Source organism: Nanorana parkeri, unplaced genomic scaffold, assembly GCF_000935625.1.
Source record: "Nanorana parkeri isolate BGI_ZX_2015 unplaced genomic scaffold, ASM93562v1 scaffold683, whole genome shotgun sequence".
NCBI lineage: Eukaryota > Metazoa > Chordata > Amphibia > Anura > Dicroglossidae > Nanorana > Nanorana parkeri.
In genome coordinates, this window is record NW_017306951.1 from 701383 (window position 1) to 723048 (window position 21666).

At 43.5% G+C, this 21666-nt stretch overlaps 1 protein-coding gene across 1 annotated transcript in view; it reads right to left on the reverse strand.

Annotated features, from left to right (window-relative positions):
• The window catches only part of NAV1 (neuron navigator 1), a 147203-nt gene extending 135450 nt beyond the window's left edge, over positions 1-11753 (reverse strand). The window contains exon 1 of the mRNA XM_018563650.1: positions 10675-11753. Within this exon, the coding sequence (XP_018419152.1) occupies positions 10675-11176 (502 nt within the window). The 5' untranslated portion in view covers positions 11177-11753. The remainder of the gene's footprint in view (positions 1-10674) is intronic.
• Positions 11754-21666: the final 9913 nt, after the last annotated feature.

Below are 21666 nucleotides of genomic sequence, written 5' to 3' on the forward strand. Positions count from 1 at the left end.
CCCCCCCCCCCCCTCAAAAAATGATTCCAGGACTATAAAAGCATGTAGAAATCAGTCCATATTGTCTATGGTCAGAAAGACTCAACATGAAGTAGAACTGCTTGGTTGTTCAAGTCACCTGTACAAAGCCCCAGGTCAATTTTGTGTAGCTTTTCATTGGAGGTAAATTATTGTATTGGGCATGAGCTCAAAGTCTTGCTCCAAGAAAATTATATGTAAATGTCCTAAGGCCCCTTTCATAAGGGCTGTTCAGGAGAGGATCCGTGCACGGATCCCCTCCTGATCACAGCAGTACGGAGCAGATGTTACCAATGTGACATGCGTGTATGTACAATTTTTTCCTCCACCTTGCGATGGAAGAAAAAATGGAAACTGACCCAATATTGGTCTATGGGGAATCTGATGTAAATGGACATGTGTCCGTTTGCATCAGATTTCCCCCGATCCGCACTCGGCTAGAGGTGGGGTTAACCTGGTGTACACAGACACACAGCTGCCCATACACACAGCTGCCCATAGACTTGCATTGGGCATCTGACTGTGTCTGCCTAAAAAACTGACTGGCGGACCCCATGGGACCAGCCGTGTGAAAGGGGCATAACAGTGTCTTGTAGTGGGTTCAGGTTATATGTTTGGTCATTAATGCCAGTCTAAAAATCCTTTAACTTTTGTGTTCTGTCATTCCTCTGACCTGACCTCTACAGTCTTCTAACTCTAGGCTATCCAAAATTCTTTGATACATTTGCAATAGTCTAAAATAAGCCAACAGTTTCGGCACTCTTAAACTTTGACAAGATTTTAAAGTGCCAATATTAGAGCATTTTTATGTCATAAGCTATATTACAGCTGCTTTTAACTAAATATTATGCTCATTGATTAGACATGTTGGCTCGAACTATGAGGATGAGTGAAAATCACTCACCTCATAGTTCTCCTTTAAACCAAGGTGACACGTCACACAAACTTTTCCTTCATCCACAAATGTTATCACGTTTCAGTAGTATACAATTCATGATGTAGAGATATTTTCTTGTGGTGAAAACAAAATACGATGTTGATTATGAACTGCAAACAATGTATAATGCTATTCTCAAATGCTATTTTAGGCTGCGCCAAATATACAGATGTCTCTAAGACCAATCATTTCTGGTGTTAATTATACTAAGGCAGACTAGGATCAGGTAATCTAATTATGGATTCTTCAGATATATCTGTTTCCTTTGACTTATTTATTTTGAGTTGGCTAAAAGAATAACAATTTAAAAAATGAACAGAGTAAAAACAGTGAATATAATGCACACATAAGGGGGGATTTATAAAAACTGGAGCAGACAAAATCTGGAGCAGATTTGCATTGCAACCAATCAGCTTCTGTTTCTCCTTTTCAAATTTCAACAGAGCACACTGAAGAGAGATGCTGATTGGTTGCCATGGGCAACTGCTCCAGATTCTCCCTGCTTCAGTTTTGATAAATTCCCCCAATAGTATTTGTATGATTTCTTACTCTAGATCCAACCCTTTAAAGGGACTCTTTGCTAGGCATGTACAGATTTGCAAAAAACTTATTTTTTTATCAAATCAATTGGCAAAGTAAATCAAGGAGTACAAGGAGTTAAACAAAAATCATAATGTTTCGGGTTCTTTATATGTTATGGTTAGAAACTGATGTCTTACATATGTATTATTTAAATACATTTGTAAGAAAGAAAAATAGAAAGTGCATACATGTTTGCAAAGCAAGATCATTTTTTTTGACCGAGCCATCTGTTAAAGGAGAACTATGGGGTCAGGGCTTTTCCCCATAGTTCTCCTTAGGGTAACGGGAGGACACAAACTAGCGTCCTCCCGTTACCCTAAGCTCAATATACCGCAAGCTACCGCTCGCGGTATACTGAGACGCCGCAGCCGGAGCGGATCCCGACATCGATGTCGAGATCTGCCCAGCTGCGTGAGTGACAGCTGGCTCTGCCTATCTAGAGGCAGAGCCAGCTGTAAAAGTGCGAACGCCGGTATATGTTCGCTCACTTCCCGATCTATTGAGCCGACCTGTGACAGTCTCATTGTCAAAGGTCGGCTAGAACTATGAGGTGAGTGAAAAGCACTCACCTCATAGTTCTTCTTTAAAGGATGAGCCAATCCTATTACTTATTCAATGCTGCATGTACATTTAAGCTTGAGCTATTGATCTCTGTAAACAGACTTTTTACAACACCACAGTAGAGAAATAGGAAAGTGTGTGTAATAAAAAGTGTAGAGCTTCGCCATAAAGATTCTACTATTTATTCCTCTGTCCCTCTTTTCTCCTGAGCTGTCCCTCTTTATAATTAACTACCAATAGATATTATGCACTAAAACCTTTATCTTATCTCATCTGCTATATTGAAAAGCCGGTATAAAGGAAAGGTTATGATGGAAAATAACAATTCTGGATTTTACCAAACATTTTTGGCACATACCGTATATACTCGAGTATAAGCCGAGATTTTCAGCCCATTTTTTTGGGTGAAAAGTGCCCCCCTCGGCTTATATTCGGGTCAATACTTTTTCCCAGTTTTTTTTGTAAAATTAGGTACCTCGGCTTATATTCGGGACGGCTTATACTCGAGTATATACGGTACATTCTTAATCTGGCAGTGGTGTTTCTATTGCCTAAATGCATTATGCTAGAAGGTGTCCCCCTTTCTCATCTCAGAATGTTGGGAGGTATGCTCTATGCCTTTCAGTATGTCTGATTACTAAATTACTTCATATAATGATGATTTGTACCTGTGTAGACATCCATTTCTAATCGTACAAGTTTTTTGCAGTACTTTTTGGTGCCAGCTGATACCATAGCTGGACCTACTAGGTTCCCGTGTGTGTGTATATGCAATCCTTCATCGATTGGTGCTATAAATTGTATTAGGGCCTGTGCCACTGGCCTTTGGGCACCAGTTTGACATTGAATGCGGAACTGCAACCTCCTATCCTTTACAGCCAAGGAAGGTGCCCTCTTAGCTTCCATTTGGATTGCCATGGTGCTGCACATGTGATCAGCTACGACACCAGCCATTTGAGAGCTTGAACGTTCGGTAGAGAGCTGAAATAAGCACACTGGCAACCTTGACATTTGGAATGTGTATTTCCACTTTTGCAGCCAAATTGGGATAACACCTACTTTATATTTGTTACATGTACCCAATCACATACCATAAGCTAAAAAAAACGTTCAAAAATCCTTCTTGCAGTTGCATTGATTTCACTTGGGTTTGGGTTTCTTGGCTTCTTAAGGGTTAAAAAATGTATTGTTTCTCCTTCTTTGTAATGTTAGGAGAGGCTGTGAGGGGTTAAGGTATTACAACACTGGCTTCTATAGTCAAATGTTAATGAAGTTAGTGGAAGAATCAGAATCCTCAAATTTCAGTCGATCTATATGGACAGATCACTAAGAAGGTGCTCAGAAAAAAACCCTGGATCCAGCCATCTTGCCTGCTGCTAAAAAAAAAATCTAAAAAAGGTAAAATTTTTTTACAGTTATGTTTTGGTATGCTATGTGAATAGGAACACAAACATATAGAGGGGTTTATTCAAATTTAACTGCGACTATGGAAATATACTTTGAAAGTAACTGTTTTGGGAGACAGATAAATTGGTGGGTCATGTTCCACTTTTAGACACGTCTCAAATCATTCTAAATTGACAAGCACATCTGACCTGCAGCTCACCTCCTTCTGACCTGCATTTGGCCTACTTCAATTGTGTAACATTTGCATCCAGGTGTATTTGTAGGTCCAGTGCATCCAGGTGCATTTTTTGGCAGCACACTGAACAGCAACACACATTGTGCATTGTGGTGCGCTGTAGTGTACTGGGATTGTGAGTGGTTTATGGACATGTGCTGAGGTGACATACAAAAATAGCATTGCCACACACTAACACATGGATGGTGTGCCAATACACAATATAGAACACGAGTAGTGTGAAGGTGCCCTAAAGTTTTGGGTCATGAACATTAAAACGCTAAAATGATTGGTTGTATTATCAGCATAATAGTATAATTTTGTTTATCATGATAACATTATTTTCTTTTGTTGTATCAACTTTACAAGTTAAGCTTAAAGTGTATGTCCAGTCAAAACTTTTTTCTTAGTGGTGAGGAAGAATTACGCTGGCCCTACATTGCTTGAATTGTGCCTATGTCCTGCTGACTCAACCGAAATTCGACCAATGTCAAAGGAGCCCCCTGAACAATAAACATGTTTCTGAATGGCTGCAGCCAATCAGAGGACGAAGCAGGTATGTTGCTGGCAGAGGAATCCTGCAGGCCTGAACTAGAAAAAAAAAACAGTGTATGGCCAACTTTAGAATTCCTGTCAGGATTTAACTGCTATTTGCAGCTCTGTAGAGAGATTTACCTTCACTTTCTGTCCTTTGAACAATGTTTTACCTGACAGAAAGACAGAAATAAAAATGCTTTTCTTCTATTGAGTAAGGGACAGCAAGAACACCTGTTAGAGTTTTGCTTCTGTCTGTGTCCCTGTAGCAGACTTCCTGCCTAGTAGAACCATCATCAACAGGACATAAAGAAGGTAAATGTCAAGGGTAACAGTTAAGACATGTCACGAGTTCTAATACTACTTTACTCTATCCAGAATTTAAAAAAAAACCAAAAAAACATTTTTGGCTTGATGTACATTTTAAGTTAAAACATTTCTAAAGCCCAAACATTTTCTTTTTGGGATAAAATAGGGAATGGTTATTTTCTTTTTGCAATCTGTGTCCTATTGGGGAGACCTTCCTTCACTTCGTCTTGTAAACTCGACAAGAAATTAGAAAGAAATGCCCTCTTAGCCCTCGTTCACACCTGAACATTTTGTAGCGCGTTCTACGCTCGACGAACGCTCTACAAAACGCTCAAACATCTAAATCCCATTGTATTCAATGGGTCTGGTTCACACCTTGGCGTATTTCAGCCTGTCCCTAACGCGCTACAAAACGGCCCACGCCTGAAAAGGTACATGTACTACTTTGGGCCGTTTTTGTTGCGCGTTTCCATTGGGATACAGCCAAGTAGCCCTCGGAAACGCGCGTTTGTCGCGCGATTTTTCTACCGTGAATCGCGGTAAAAAAAACGCGCGACAGACGCGCATATGCAATACGCCTAGGTGTGAACCAGGGCTTAGACAGTTGTCTCCAGAACACGTATGCCCACTGAAAGATGTCTCCTATTTTCTTGTTCTGGTGACTCAAACTTTTGGATTTACTCTCACTTTCGTGTCCAGGCGGACAGTGGTCGCCAGGACAAACAGAAAAACAAAACTTATGGTAACACAAACAGCAATAAAAACCTAAGAAGGGTTCTAACTCCCCTCATCACTTTATTCAAAAACATATTTACTTGGAAGTCCAGAGTTGTCTTACTTGCAGTCTTACAAGTTCTCTTTGTGCCACTCTGCTCCCACACCTCTATCTTAACCACTTCCCGGCCGGCCGTTGTAAAAAAACGGCCGGCCAGGAGCTCTCTAGATCTGAGCGGGCGTCTTTAGACGTCCACTCAGCCACGCTCCATCGCGCACGCCCAGCAGGAAATGCCGATATTTGAAAACAGGCAGTGATGCCTGTTAATATACAAGCGATCCGCCGGCTCTAGAGCCGGCAGATCGCTTGTATGAGGTCCCGGTATGTGCGCCCCCCCTCCGTGGCTCCCCCTTCCCGCTGGTCCCCCTCTTCACTGTCAGAATGCGGAAGTGGTGTATATTACATCACTTCCACATTCTTGTGTCACTCTCCAGCTTCAGATGCTGGAGAGAAGCTGATGAAGCAGATCTCTGCTTCATCAGCTTCTTCAGGGGAGTCCTAGGTGACATTAGGGGTCTCCATAAAGAGGACCTGTCACATCTTTTGCTATCACATAGGGGGGTTTTCTCAGCCCCCTATGTGATAGCAATAAAGTTAAGTGAAAAAAATAAATAGGAAAAAAATAATGAAAGTTTCCCCAAAAAAAATTAAAAATTACAAATAAAAAAAGAATTCCAAATTTTTTTTTTTTAAAGTCCCCCCCCCATACATACACGCATGCAAACAGGCGTCGGGCGCGCATATGTGCGAAAACGACGATTGCGCCCATTACGCCGCACATGTTACATATCGTCGCGAACGCCAGTATGAAATAATTCTAGGGCCATTAATCACTGATAACACTAAACTGATGAGCGGTAAAAGCTTTTAAAGCGTCGCCTATGGCCAATTTTGGGTACGGTAGTTTTTTGCGATTTTGCGGGTGCGCGCAATTTTAAAGCTTGACATGTTTGGTGTCTATTTACCCGACGTGACCCCGACTTTTTTATTTTAACAAAAATATGGGTAATAATCATTGTTTCCTAATTTTTCCTTAATATAGTAAAAATAAGAACCCCAGTGGTGATTAAATACAACCAAAAGAAAGCTCTATCTGTCCCCCAAAAATGGTATAAAATTCATTTCAGTACAGCGTTGCATGACGGAATAAACGTCAGTCAAAGTACCGCAGCGCTGAATACTGAAAAATGGCCTGGCCAGGAAGGGGGTCTAAACACCTGGTCTTCAAGTGGTTAAACTCTCCTGCATGTGCACAGGCATGCCACAGTTCTGTGCAAGGTTGGGGGGGATCCTTACGTCACCCAGCAAAGGAATTAGGAAGCGGAGGGCCGCACAACAAAAAAAAACTTTTAGAAAAATGTTCAAACTATCTGCTAGCTTGAACATTTTAGGTGGGATGAAGCACATGAGAGAAACTTCACTTAGTGCTAGTTCACACCAGAACTGCATCACAACTCCGTGCGTCTGCGAAGCTGCAGTGCGATGCGTTTTACCGCGATTTTGACACTCTTTTAGGTGCAGTCCAGTGAGTTCTAGTGCGTTTTCACGCGTTTTATTGTGATCAAGTGCAGCTAAAGAGACCAGCAGTATTTTTTCTGACTGCATCGGAATGGACTGTACTGGTGTGCAGAGCACCAGAAATTTCCGTTGGAAAGCATTGTGACAGGATTTTGATGCAGCTGCCAAACTGAACGGATTGTATCACAACCACATCTGGTGTGAACTAGCCCTTAGGGTTTAGAGATATGTTCAGCTTAAGGTCCACCTTTCATGAGAAAAATCTGGAGCTGCCAGTGAAACTGGTTGGCTGTTATGCACACTGGCTTATTTGTTTTCCTGGCTTGTTGGCCCAAAACAAGTATGAATTTCAGGAAAGCAGAAAAAAGTAATTGGTTCTAATCTGCTTTGTATTCCGGGTTAACAGTCAGCATGACAGCCAGGCAAAAACAATTTTCAGGAGATCTCAGTCGTGACAGGTTTCCTTTAAAATGAACCTATGCAATCCCCCTTCTTAGGAGAACAAACTCACCTTTTCTTCGCTGCCCTGCAACTGTACAAAATGTTTTGCACTCTTGTTACACATAGCAGACTGGTCAGCTTCTTCCCTGGCCATAGCACCAGAAGTTGACCACTGATCTCCTTCTGTTCTCCATGCTAACACACACCATGATGGTCCCGGGGGTTCTGAGTACCAGGAGGAACAGGGAAGCCTAGGACACATGGCAGGGGAAGGTCAGCCAGGGGGCTGGTGGCATCTTACCATACATGTAGAAGTCATCAGGCAACTTTCACTCTTACACTTTAACCTCACCACACAGTATTATGATATGCATGCGAATTGCAGTCATGTGACTGCGTGGAACCAACTGAAAACAAAATGGTATTAATCGATCTAATTTTAATATTTAATTATTGCAAACAGCTTCTAACTGTCACTTTTTCTGGACAGCTTTGCCAGTTAAAGGAAGTTGTAAAAAAAACAGACTTACTGGCTAGATCAACAGGTAATACAACTATGTTATGGGGGGACAAAAGAAAAAAACAAGCTCTGCTAGGTTAGGTTCACGCGGACTGCAAAGGAGCGATAAAAAAAAAAAAAAAAGCTTTGTTTTTACCACCAATGCCCCTTAAAGCGCCCACCTACACCATCTGCCAAATGTGCTTATTGAAGTCAATGGAACTGCGTCACAACCATTTGACGACTACCGTATTTCAATGTAATATCTTCCTTGGGATACATTCTTTAAAAATCAGGTATTCAGTATCTTGAATGCCTGAACACCACAACTCAACCACCCCTGAAAAGTGATACACCATGGAACGTTTTTCAGGGGGGTGGAAAACCCTGCCACCCATGTGAATGGAGCCATAATGCTATTGACAGACTGCCATTTTTAATTTTGCCCATATTTCCACTGTAACAGGCCAAAAGGCAGCAAATAGGAGAAGTTAGTTGCTTGGGTTTAATTACACTTTGATGGTTAGTAAGTCTTACTTTTTCAGCTGCCATAAATTACATTTGTGGGTGTGATACTTTTATGTTTTGGGTCGCATTATTTCATTTCTCAAATAAATTAGTGGCAAAGCCGAGTTGTCTAAATCATTTGACGCAGTCAAAAATTATTAGAAAAATTCAATATACAAAATGAATATATTTGACACTGAGGTAAGTACCCTACTGCCAAAAAACGCACAACCTGAAGTCCAACAAGATTTTTTGAAACTGCCAGCTGTAGGTACTGAACTTTCATATACACATCACTGACTTCGCTTGGTAGTCCATAGTCACACAATGTACACTTTCCAGCCAAAAAGCATATATTTCCAAAGAACACTGCAATTTAAAAAAAGTATGCTGATTTGCCAACGGTAGTTCCCTAACAGAAATGGCAAATAAGAGCCATTCATATCAGTCTGCATGTCACAACACTTCTTAAAAGTCAATCTTTCAAAAACTGAGCTCTTGATATTTCCTCCCGCCATGCACCTTCCCCCAACATTTCGGTTGAGATTGATAACACAACTATCCATCCCTCTCCCCATGCCAAGGTCCTAGGCGTCATCCTTGACTTGGGCCTTACCTTTCTGCCCCACATCCAATCACTATCCAAATCCTGTCACCTTCACCTTCGTAACATCTCCAAAATACACCCCTTCCTCACCAATGAAACCACAAAACTTCTCATCCACTCACTTTTTATCTCTCGTCTTGACTATTGCAACTCCCTCCTCATTGCCTTACCTCTACACAGGCTATCCCCCTTTAAGTCTATCATAAATGCTGCTGCTGGATTCATCCACCTAATTAACCACTCAGTGTCTGCAACCCCCCTCTGGCAATCCCTGCACTGGCTTCCTATAGCCCAAAGGATAACATTCTAAATATTAACAACCACTTACAAAGCCATTCACAACTCTGCCCCCGGCTATATCTCCAACCTTGTCTTAAAGTACCACCCTAACCGCCCCCTCCGCTCTTCCAAAGACCTCCCTCTTTCCAGCTCCCTCGTCAACTCCTCCCATGCTCACCTCCAGGACTTCTCTAGAACTCTTTATCCCAACCTGTTCATCTATCTCCTACTCTGACTGCCTTTAAGCAATCCCTAAAGACTCATCTCTTCATCTGGGTGCCTATCCCACCTCAACCTAACCACTCAACCATCTCCTTCTCAAACAATTCATCCCCACACAGCTACCTCCTTATGTATCACTTGCCCCTCCCTTTTAGATTGTAAGCCCTCAGGGGCAGGGTCCTCCTTACCATCTTGTATTGAATTGTATTGTGATTGTAATGCCTTCCTTATATTGTAAAGTGCTGCACAAACTGTTGGCGCTATATAAATCCTCTATAATAATATTGATGTAACAGAATGATTTACCAAAGTTGTTAGTGACACTTAAAAGTAGAACTGAAGCCAAAACTTTTATTTTAGTTTTGGATGTAAAGTAGAATTATAACCCGTCAGCTTTTTTTTTTTGCCATCTCTTTCCCATTGGTGAGATCTCTCTTCTCCTCCTGTCCCATAACCGCAACAGGAAGAAAGGAGGAATTCCCTCCAAAGCAAGGGAAATTCCCGGTGGCAGGGCCACCAGAACTAGTGCCTCCATTGGAAGATTTCTCATCTATTCCTGTTATGATGACAACCATACATTTGGGACAATGGTCACCAGGACATATAGAGAGGGTGAATCTCCCCATTGGGGACAGAGAAAGCAATAGACAGGGATTCTAATGTCTCCCCAATCTATCCAAAACTCAAAAGAGTTTTGGCTTAAGTTGCATTTTCAGTAGTGAGTGCCTAGCATAATATTTCGGAGCTACCAGTACAGGGAGTTCTTCTTTCTATACTTTCATATGTGACATACATGACAGAGATCTGTGAGCAGGCCAGGCTGAGAAGGAGAACATTGTTGAAATTATACATCACATGACCAGCAGAGCAGGAAGTCTGGGATGTCTTATCAATTCAGCATTCTTTTATGCCAACATGGAATGGGCAGTGGCCCCTAATATTCAGCTATATAATACAGGTAATATTTTCACACACTTAACCAACATCACAAATTATACTCTTCTCACATCCTAAACACCGAAAAAGTTTAATCACAAAATACCTAAGGACATATCAAATGTTTTGCTTGCCATCAACTCTGCCCTCATTCTAGATCAGGGTCACATGAGGCACTGCAAGCCTCTGACAGCCATAGGCATGACTCCCAGAGGCAGAGATATGGTGTAATTTGTAGTTTTGCGGTGCTGAGGTTACCTACCCCTCCTCTAGATCATGTATGGGTTCTACTTATGGTACTAGCTCATTCCTGCAACATATGCCTTACCCAACATCTGGCTGAAGAGGAGTTGCTCCAAATCGCCTAAAACGGTCACCACCAGCTCCGAGTCCACTTTCAGAAAAGTCTTCTTGTCATCGCTGGCCTCTTTCGAAGAATCTTCTGCAGAAGGACCACCAGAGTCCGTCGTTTTACTGAGCGGCTTAACCTCGGCGTAGGGCCCCCGTGGAATTCGGCTAGGTGTCCGCGGCTGAAGCAGAGAGTGTTCCGAGCGGGAAAGAGCTCTAGACATAGCTGGGGACGCCGGGGCCGTGGTAAGGTTCTTGGCGGACGTGGCAGCGGACAAATCATCGCACCAGTCCGGTCCGCAAAGACGAAGCTTCTTCTCGGCATCCGTCAACACGGACAGATTGGTGAGGGAGCGTTGGCGCCTGAGAGGCACTCCGGGCAGGCGGGATTCGTGGACAGCGCTATTGCCGCGAAAGACGCGCAGTTCCGCTGAGCGGCCTGATCCCACCCCCGAGGGGGGCTTCACCTTCCTCTGCATCATCGCACCTCCCCTCCCTGGAGCAAGAGGGAGTAGGGGAGGAGGTAAGGTTATAATAGAGGCATATATTTCTATAGGTATAGGGATACAGGCTACACAGCAGCGAGATAAGAGACCAAGGCAAATTGAGCATGCAAAAAAAAAAGAATGGATAAAATGGCAAATAATGGGATTAAGTTAACAGAATTGACATATCAAAGGTGCAATGCTATAGGAGAAAGGACATGAAGGACACGGGGAGAAGAAGACAGGGGTGGAGGACAGGGTAGTATGAGTGAATGGCAGAGATTAGTGCAGCAGCAAGCCAGAGAATGTATACGAAGGGAAATGAGGTACAATTAGATTAAAAAGCGAATCTAGGACAGACACGGCGTGATTACATAGAGAGCGGAGGAGCTTGGGAAGAAAAACAAAGGAGCGAGGCTAAGGGAAAACGAAGACACAAGGCGCTGCTCTCCTCATGCGGCAATGTCTCCTCAAATCCTCCTTCAGTCAATGCCGAGCCCGGCCGGAGCTCCTCTCTTTGGTAGTAACGGTACTGGAGCACAGGGCACTCCCTCCGCTTTCTGCTTCCTCTACCTCCCGGAGGATGCTGAGAGAGAGAGAGAGGGAGGGGGACAGAGGAAGAGACACAAGGGGAGGGGGGAGACATACACAGACATGGAGGCGGAGGGACACGCCGCAAGAGGTAAGGGAGCCATACATGAAGAAGAAGGAGGAGGAGGAGAGCTGGAAAGGGGGATGGAAAGAAAGAGAAAGTGACAGAGAAGACAGAAAATGGACGTGAACCGTGCATGAGAGCCCCGTGCCTGAAGCAATGTGTATCAGTCCCAATGGGTTATAGTGGGGACATGGCCGTGTGCTTCATGTGTGCTTCATGTGTCAAGGTTAATGCCAGGGTTTCCAGGGACTAGGTTCACATTAAAGACCCCATTCACACTGAGCGATTAGTAGCGCATTTTCCGCTCAAAAATTGCTTAAATATGAAGGTCAATGGAGCTCATCCAATGCATTTGAACACAAGCTATTTTTTGGCGGATCTTGCGCGTCTTGGCCCCAATAGATTTCAATGGTGTAGCTCAATGTCGCTCATTACTGGTGTTTTTGCACAACATTATCAGGGATCCCAACCTGAAAAAAGGAATTTCAGGGAGGTGCCCTTCTAATTTCCAGGACCTCTGACCCCCCCCCCCCCCCCACCGCGCACCGCCACCCCCACAAAAAAAGCTGCCCCTCCCCCCCCCCCCCCCATCCGTGAGAGAGCACCCCCCTGAAATTGTTGCAGATAGTAAAGAAGCTATTGCTTCCTTTGCTATCTGCAGGTTTTTTTTTTGTATTCTGACAGCTGCTGCTGTCAGAATAAAAAAAGAACAGAAACCAGCATAGGAATGAATAGCTAGGTTGCTATTGGCTATTTCAATTTGTAATAGCCAATAGCAAGCTGGCTATTGCACCCACCCTCTGCTGCTGTCAATCAGCAGAGGTGGACCTGATGGAGAACTTCAGGTCCACCTCTGCTGATTGACAGCAGCAGTGGGCGGGTGCAATAGTTAGCCTGCTATTGCAAATATCCAATAGCAATCTAGCTAATCATCTCTATGCTGGTTTTTTTTTTTACTCTAACGACGGCCGGCGACTCCGGTATCAGAATAAAAAAAACAAACAGATTTACAGAATTACACTCGCCACAGAAGCAGGAAACAGGAAGAGGAATTATGTCACATCAAAGAGCGCTTTTGATTAGATACAGCCCAATGAAGCAGCTACAAAGTCCTCGTGGTAAAATGCCAAAAGAAGCGCGTCAAAAACGTAGCGCGTCAAAATGTGCACTGTCGCTCAAAGTCGCTCTGCTCAAATCCGTGCTGAAAAAGCTCTTCTTTTGTTGTAGCTCAGTGTGAATGGGATCTTAAAACGCATATTAAAGGCCCCGGTCACCTCCGTGCGCTTCAAAGTGATTCAACCGTCGCATGATGAGGCTCAGCAACGAAAATCCTGTTATTTGCTATGGAGCCTGTTTACACCTAGGTAACGAGTTTATGTGTGACTTGGAAGATGCTGCAGAAGCTTCTTTCAGGACGTTTTTAGCCCCTGTTCACACCTGTGCAATTTGAAGCGATTTCGCCATCTTGTGATGACACACTACAAACAAAAACTCATTATTTGCTATGGGGCCTATTCATACCTGGATAACTCGCTTTGGTGCGACTTAGAAAATGGTACAGGCTATTCTTTTTTGCATTGTTATCCCTCATTTACATTACTGTCCATGGTAGTCTTCTGCTGTCTTTAATATTGATTGGATCCTGGGCAAATATTTTTTTGGGCCCACCACACCCCGTCCCCTACCTGCCTCTCTCCGCCATGCAATTTTCCTCTAACCCCAGTGGCGGGTTATTCTCTCAAATGGTGACACAGACAGCAATACAATCACAACATTGATAACCCTTCCTACACTACCTAAAACTAAATTATGTTTTTGTTGGTGACATATTTTTTAGGGGGGGTTTCCTACAAATGGGAACATGCACCATACAAGACTTGTGCATGCCATGCAAAAAAAATTGAGCTCGATAAATCGTACATGGTACAGTGCAGGGCTCTTCACCATGTATATTTGTGTGCACACAGTGCCCTGAATAACCATAGGTCCTTCAGGGACCTCTGTTATATAGGTGCATATTGCACACTGACAGCACACACCCAACAATGTGTCACTTGTTCTCCTCCCTCCCCTGTGATCAGGAAGTGATCACTTTGGGGGGAGTGCAGGCACAGAGCTTTCTGCTCGCTCTGGTGACTGACAATCTGGACATTCATTATAGGGAACCTGTTAGCTGCCTCATCTCCTAGGCACATGTAGGAGACAATTTGTCCGGGCTCAATGTCCCTCTGTTAAATGTTTGTACAAACTCTAGTCAGAGGTAGACAGCAAGTTGTGCAGATCTATGCCTGATCAGACCAGGTGCAGATCTGCGGCTGATATCTGTGCTACATTGTATTGCAGTTATTATTTTACAGAGCAGAAACTGTGCCTTTCCTGCAACAAATTGTGATTTGTCATTGTCCAGGTTTTGGCGCACGTTTCCAATGCACATCACATATGCGCCATAAAAAAAAGTAACATAGTAGTCAAGGTTGAATAAAGACCAAGGTCCATCCAGTCGGGTTCACAAGTTCAAGATCAACAGTTTACTGGACCCATTGTTGGGACTTGGAAGTTAAGGCAGCCTCTCAATTGAAGCCTAAGACAAAACCTAGTAGCAACAACCAAAAACACACCCCGCAAAATGCTACACAGTTTAAAAAAATATATTTTATTTGTAACAATCCAAATACACACTAACCCATAAACACACCAAAAACCGTTCCATAGAAAACATCAGTGCCGCATTCTACCGTTATATGATAATGACAAGGTAATATTTCCTCCAAGCTGCACTTTTAATAGAATATTCAATAGTGTCTGCATTAGACCCAGTATACAGAGAGTATATCTCCACCATTGGTCACAAATATATTTATGCTAAGTATGTCAGTGGATCAGTAAACAATGCATTATTAATGCATACAAACAGGACTTTACAATATGGCTGTGCAGTTATAATGTGTGAAAAATTCTGATCTGCATGTGACTCTGGCATATGTGACTAGGACTAGTGACCATGCACATCATCTCAGGGGAGGAAAATGCAATGAATGTATACTTTACTAAGTAAGTACTGGAAGTCCAGTGAAAAAATGTCTTCCTGTGTTTGTCAGGAGCAAAACAGTGATAAAGGTAAATTTTTACTAGGGATGCACTTATACCAATACTATTATCGACAGGCAGTGGCGTCACAAGGGGGGTGCGGGGGGTGCGACCCGCACCCGGGTGACACCATTGAAGGGGTGACAACAAAATGACACAGTCAATTTGGTGTCAGCCCCCTCTGAAACGTCGGGCGCTCGGTCATGGACCAAACGCCCGACAGTATTAGGAGAGAGGAGGGGACCCGGCGGCATACCTTATCCCACCAGGTGACTGTCCCCTCCTCTCTCTGCCGGCGTCCATCACCAATCAGAGTACTGCCGCGCGTGTGCGATGACGTCATCGTGCACGCGCGTGTTGACGTCACGCGCAGTGGCGTCTCGGCGGGGTGACACTCGGTTACCGCTGCGGTTGTCACCCAGCCTCGGGACGCCCCTGTCCACAGGGCTTGAAAAATCCACTCGTCGGTGGAGCCCGACGAGTAGCTTCCTGTCCGGCTGGCCGGGAGCTTTACATTCAAGCGATCGGGAGTCTCTAAATATGCCCGACGCTTGTATTAGCAGCAGCTGTCACTGCCGTTGCCGGTCCCAAGGTCCGCTGTGGCGGTGCGGCTGGGACCGACACGGCTGCTCTTTCACAGGAGATCAGCACACGATCTCCCTCCTAGCTCCTCTCCAGTCAGGGCTAAATTTAGAAAAAACTAGCATCCCAGTGCCCGGAACTTCGTGTCCGGGGCATTGGGTGATAGGTGTTCCACACCCCTGTAAAAGCAGGAAATATATTACTGAATTGTCAATTACAGCTGAAGTCTTTACAGTTGTTTTTGGCTAGCTATAATTAATGCAACTTTACCCTACAATAAAAGTGGTTTACAAGAACTCTGGATATCTATACCAGTGTTTTTCAATCCCTTTTGAATCAAGGCACCTTTTAAAAGTATGCGACATCTTGAGGCACCCCAGTGTAAAATGTAAAAAATATGTGGTTCCCCCCTGCCAAAAAAAAAAAAAAATCAATGGCAAACCCTTATCCTAGACACAAGTCTATGAATTTTAAGGGGGACCCCAAACAAAACAAAAAAGGCAATGTGGAGTTTCCTGCTTTTACATCAGAAGCACTCACATCACAGTCTCTCCCTTTCGCATCAGAGTTCCCCCTTCATATAAGTGTCCCCCCTCTTCACATCAGAGGCCCCTGCCCTTCACAGCAAAGTCCCCCCTTCACATCATAAGCCCCCCTCTTCACATCGGAGTCCCCCCTTTAGCAAAAACTAGGAGCACACCCTGGTTGAGAAAAGCTGGTCCATAACATTTGGGATGCTTAAAGGATTTATTCTTGATATGTTGCATACCTGAATATGTCGAATCCTCCTGCTTCACAGTACTCAGACCAGGGGACTTCTATGTCCCTTTATGTCCCTGATGTTCCCCTCCCTTACCCGGCCTTTCTTCCCCCCCTTGACCCCCGACCATCCACCTCTCAGATATTGCATGTGAGGTGATTTGTTTATATGTCTGTACATGATATTGTTCCCTTGTCATTTGTCATATATTGAAAAACTTTAATAAACATTTAATATGAGTAAAGGATTTATTCTTTATGCATGTACTAAGGTGAGTAGGACATCCATCTTTCTTTTCTCATACACATCATGTTCCACTGGTGACATCTGATTTCTTTTGTGATTTACACACATGCCGAATAAAAGACACTCCACGCTAATTTTTCTTTTTATATCATATTGCATTATTGTCATGAAAAATACCTTTGCAATATAAAAATACACCCTGCCGTTTTTGCACTTGATGGTCTTAAGCTGGCCATACAGTGGTAGATTTTCGCATGAAAAATCTCTGAACATTTGATAACAACATCAGAGACTTGACAAATGTTTGAAATATCGTTTTACTTTAACATTTGACTTTGGATCGCATGGAGTTTCCTGAACGAAAAACACATTCACTGCTTTACTATCTCTCATGCACAATGTCTCGGTACTAAGACACCCTCAATAAAGTATTAAAAAGAAAAAATCGGGTTACATTAGAACAGAATCCAGACAATAGGCCAGATTCATAAAACACGATGATGGAAAACAATCTGCATTGCCAGGATAGTCTGATTTTTGTTGTGTTCTAACCTGCATTAGGCAAACATGCAGCTGAAACTGGTTGGTTGATACTGGCAACATGGTTTTATTTCCTCTAGCTGCCCCCAAACTGAGCGATCACAAACCGCTGATTGCTCAGCTCACTGTTTCCTCCCTGCAGAGAGCTGGGACTGTCAGTCGCCATTCCTTGCAGGGATTCCTCCCTCCCCTCTCTATTCATCCAGCTCTCACTGGAGGGACAGACAGGGGAGGGGGCAGGCACAGCTGACTCTAGAGAGGCAGAGCCAGCTTTCATTCAGGCATCAGGGTGGATCCTGACAATATTGCATGGCTCTGTGTTGTTAGTTTGGGAGTTTTAAGCTGTTCTCTAGCCAAAAATTCAGATTTTATCATGTTTTTGCAAAAATTAAGAAAGATTCTGTGTTGGGTCCCTTACTGTTTAACCTGTTTATAAATGAAATAGTGTTTGGGATTAAAAGTGCCATTCTGTGTTTGCAGATGACACCAAGTTATGTAGTGGAATACAGTCCTTACAGGATGTCTCCAACTTAAAAGCAGATCTGAATGCACTGTGTGATTGGGCATCTATGTGGCAAATGAGGTTTAATGTTGATAAATGTAAAGTTATGAACTTGGGGTATAAAAACATGCATGCATCATACATTCTAGTGCAGGGATGGGCAACCCTGGCCCTCCAGCTGTTGTGGAACTACAAGTCCCATGAGGCATTGCAATCCTGACAGATACAGGCATGAATCCCAGAGACAGAGGTATGTTGGGATTTGTAGTTAAAGCACAGATGGAGGGTCGGAGTTCCCCACCCCTGCTCTAGTGAGAGTAAAACTGTCAATGATGGAGAAGGTTCTAGATGTTTGGTAGACCATAGACTGAATAATAGCATGCATATCAAGCAGCAGTTTCTAAAGCAAGCAAAATACTTTCTTGTAATATACGGGGTATAGACTTCAGATATGGAGACATAATCCTGCCCCTGTACAAAGCATTAGTAAGACCTCATCTGGAATATGCAGTTCAGTTTTGGGCACCAGTTCACAAAAAGGATGTTGTGAAACTGGAGAAGTTTTTATATCTCTATTGGTTGAACTCGATGGTCTTGTGTCTTTTTTCAACCTGACTAACTATGTAACAATCATTTTCTACAATGACTGGTCATTAAGAGAGATCGCTGTATGAACATCTGGGGCCTCTGCTGAATCACTTCAGGGTCACGCCTGAAGCATGATCATATTATTGCTCACTAAATACAGTGATGATGTCAGCTTCTTGGGGCCCTGCACGGTTTTGTAACAGGGACTTAGATTTGTTCCTCATCTCTTCCAGAACAGAGAAAGTGTAGCATTTCTGTTTCATGGAATTAAATGTCAAATTTAACGTTTGATTTATTACATCTATGACACGTCTGCAAAACAGAAAAACTAAAATATGGCATTTATACCAGAACACAGGACTTAACAGATATAGAAAGCTGCTCTGCCCCTCTGGATCAGTGTAACATGTTCCTGACACATGTATACTGCTTGTCCTGCTCTTGTTCAATAGATTCTTCATTCTCAGGATTGTTTTACTGGAAAAAAGAGTACCAACATAACAAGGAGAAAGTTCCAGAGTCATAAACAAGGCACAATATTTCAAAGTATTAGTTCTGACTTTGGAAAGAGGGAAACTTCATGTCTCTTGGAATGTAATATCCTTTTATTGTGTTTTGGAACCGAGCAGCAGTAGAAATATGGCCCTGGCCAGAGGACAGAATAAAAATACTATAATCTTTTATGGAATTAGTCCATGCAGTTTGTGATTTACATATTTTACCTGTTACAGTCAAATTGTTTTTTTTCCCTTCAGGTAGTATGTTTTCCACTTGTTTTTGATGGATAGTTCGTTAGTCCTCCAGTTTCACTAGATGGGGCCCATTGTTTTCTTCAGGTCTAAGATTCTAAGTCCTGGTCTGGATAATCCACTGTTCTCCCTTTGATCGAGCCAGTTCTGGTATGGCCCTTTCCGACGTTTATTCTGATATTGATTCCTTCAGATACTCTGCTGTTGGATGGTCACTACATCAGTTGGACCTCAAAGTGGTTGTTGCCCAACCCTCAGCTGAACTGCTTTTGGATGTCCCAGCTGTAATGAAGGCCCATCCCTCTAGATATTGGCCTTATGTACTGAGAATGCTGGGAAGAGGCAGGGTTATACAGCGGCTGGCTCACAATGTTTTATACAATGTGTTATATAGGGACTGGCTTTTATGTTTGCCAATGTCCCAACTGCCTGTAGGTGGCAGTATAACCTGACTGTAAGAGAATACCTTTATCCCTCAATGAACTTCAAGAAAAAGATTTTACAGTAAGTACACACATTTTATATTAAAGTGACATTAAAGTCAAAAATGTTTTCCCTCCCCCCAATGTTAATTAAAGCACTTACCTTAAATGATGTCTCTTAATCCGATCTTCTTCTTTCCTGTCCTTTTCATCTGTCCCTCCAGCGGTGCGGCGGGTCTCCGATCCAGCGCTGACTCCTCTGTCCTTGCTGGCACTTCCTAACCCACGGTGTCTGGAAACGAGTGCACGCGTCCATAGACTTACCTTGCGTCTCTCCTCGTCTCCCGGCCGAAAATCCGAACTGCGCATGTGCCCGCCCCAAGATGCTTTGCGGCCGCCCGAGCAGTTTCGAGTTTTCGGACCGGAACGCACGGCGAAGACGGGGTAAGTGTAAACATCATAAAGCATTTTCTAATTTAAAAAAAACTTTTGTATATATCTACTGCTTGCCAGCCTCATATATATGCAAAAAAACGGAGGGTTTAGAAACCCTTCAATGCAGGAGGATACTAGATCATAGTAAAAAGTTTTCTAGAACAGGAAGACTACCAGGCTACCAGTTAGGTTAGTGGTTCTCGACCTTTCTAGGGCCGGGACCCCTTGGTAACATTTGTCAAGTTGTGGTGACTCCCAACGGTAAAATTTAGGGATGACACGGCTGCTGCAGTGACATCTGGCGGCGTGGCGGGAGAACTGACACTGCTGCGCTAGGAGAGGACTGAGGAGGACTCCAACCTAGCACAGCAGAAATCACACAGCGACCCACAGGTTGAGAACCACTGGCGTACGCCATCAGAATAAAAAAAAAAAGAACATCATAGGAATGCATAGCTAGATTCCCATTGGCTATTTCACTTTGCAATAGCCAATAGCAAACTAGCTATTGCACCCGCCCTCTGCTGCTGTCAATCACTAGAAGATGACCTGATGGAGAACTTCAGGTCCCCCTCTGCTGATTGGCAGCAGCAGAGGGCAGGTGCAATAGCTAGTTTGCTATTGCAAATTGAAATAGCCAATAGAAATCTAGCAATGCATTCCTATGGTGGGTTTTTTTTTTTCTGGCTTCCGGCGGCCCACAGGTTGAGAACCGCTGAGATAGGTGGTGGAATGACCCACAACGTTCAGATGTTTTTCGGACAGTGTGATATTCTTTAACAGACTTTGATTTGCTAACAATTGCTCTTTTCAAAGCTACCTTTCTATAAATACAATTGTTTACTTTCAGCCAAGAGTCTAGGCTAGAATATTCATTTTAGCATACCAACAATGCATGATGCTAAGAGTTCAGTCCACCTTAACCCCTTAAGGACCAAGCTTCAGATGCTTGTCTTTCAGTTAAGGACCAAAGCAATTTTGTGTGCTGTGTGTGTTCAACTGCAATTTCCATCTTTCTCATTTATTGCACCAACACATATTATATACCCTTTTCTAAAGGACAAAGAGGGCTTTAATTTGATGTGACATATGTATATAAACGTTCTCATATAGTGCAAAAGGGAAGTTTAAACCCTGAAGGACCCATGACGGAATTATTCCGTCGGGTCCTTATGGCACGGACAATCATGACGGAATAGTGATATTTTTGTTATTTTAGTTATAAAGTAAGCCTAGTGGGCTGAGTTACCTGTTGGCTTGTCATTACTTTTTTGGACTCAAGTGAGAGATCTTTCTGCTACAGTGGTTTGTTTTTGGTCACCTTGGAATTTCGGGTGTTTCCACTGCCCCTGTTGCATTGAAAACTTTTAAACACAGAAAGAATGGAATATCTTTATGATGGCCATGAAACTTGTGCAGAGCTGGATATTTAGGAGCAGAGATGTGCCCATCAGAGACCCTGAGGGTTTGTTGTCACCGAAAGCGTGTGCGTTCCAGAGCGGTAGCTGCTGGAACGCACCGCGATCGCTAAGAAACGTCTCCCCGTGTTTTGAAGTGGGAGGGGGCATGGCAGTGCATTGAGTTCAAAGGCACCGCTTCCACGCCCCACGCCTGCAGTGCGATCGAGCGCGTGGCAAAACGTTGCCAGCGTTGCGTTCCACTGCAAACGCAAAAAATAGGGCTTGCTCTATTTTTTGCGTTTGCAGTGAAACGCAATGCTGGCAAAGTTTTGCCACGCGCTCGATCGCACTGCAGGCGTGGGGCGTGGAAGCGGTGCCTTTGAACTCAATGCACTGCCATGCCCCCTCCCACTTCAAAACACGGGGAGACGTTTCTTAGCGATCGCGGTGCGTTCCAGCAGCTACCGCTCTGGAACGCACGCGCTTTCGGTGGGAACAAGCCCTGAAAGATATTGGAAACC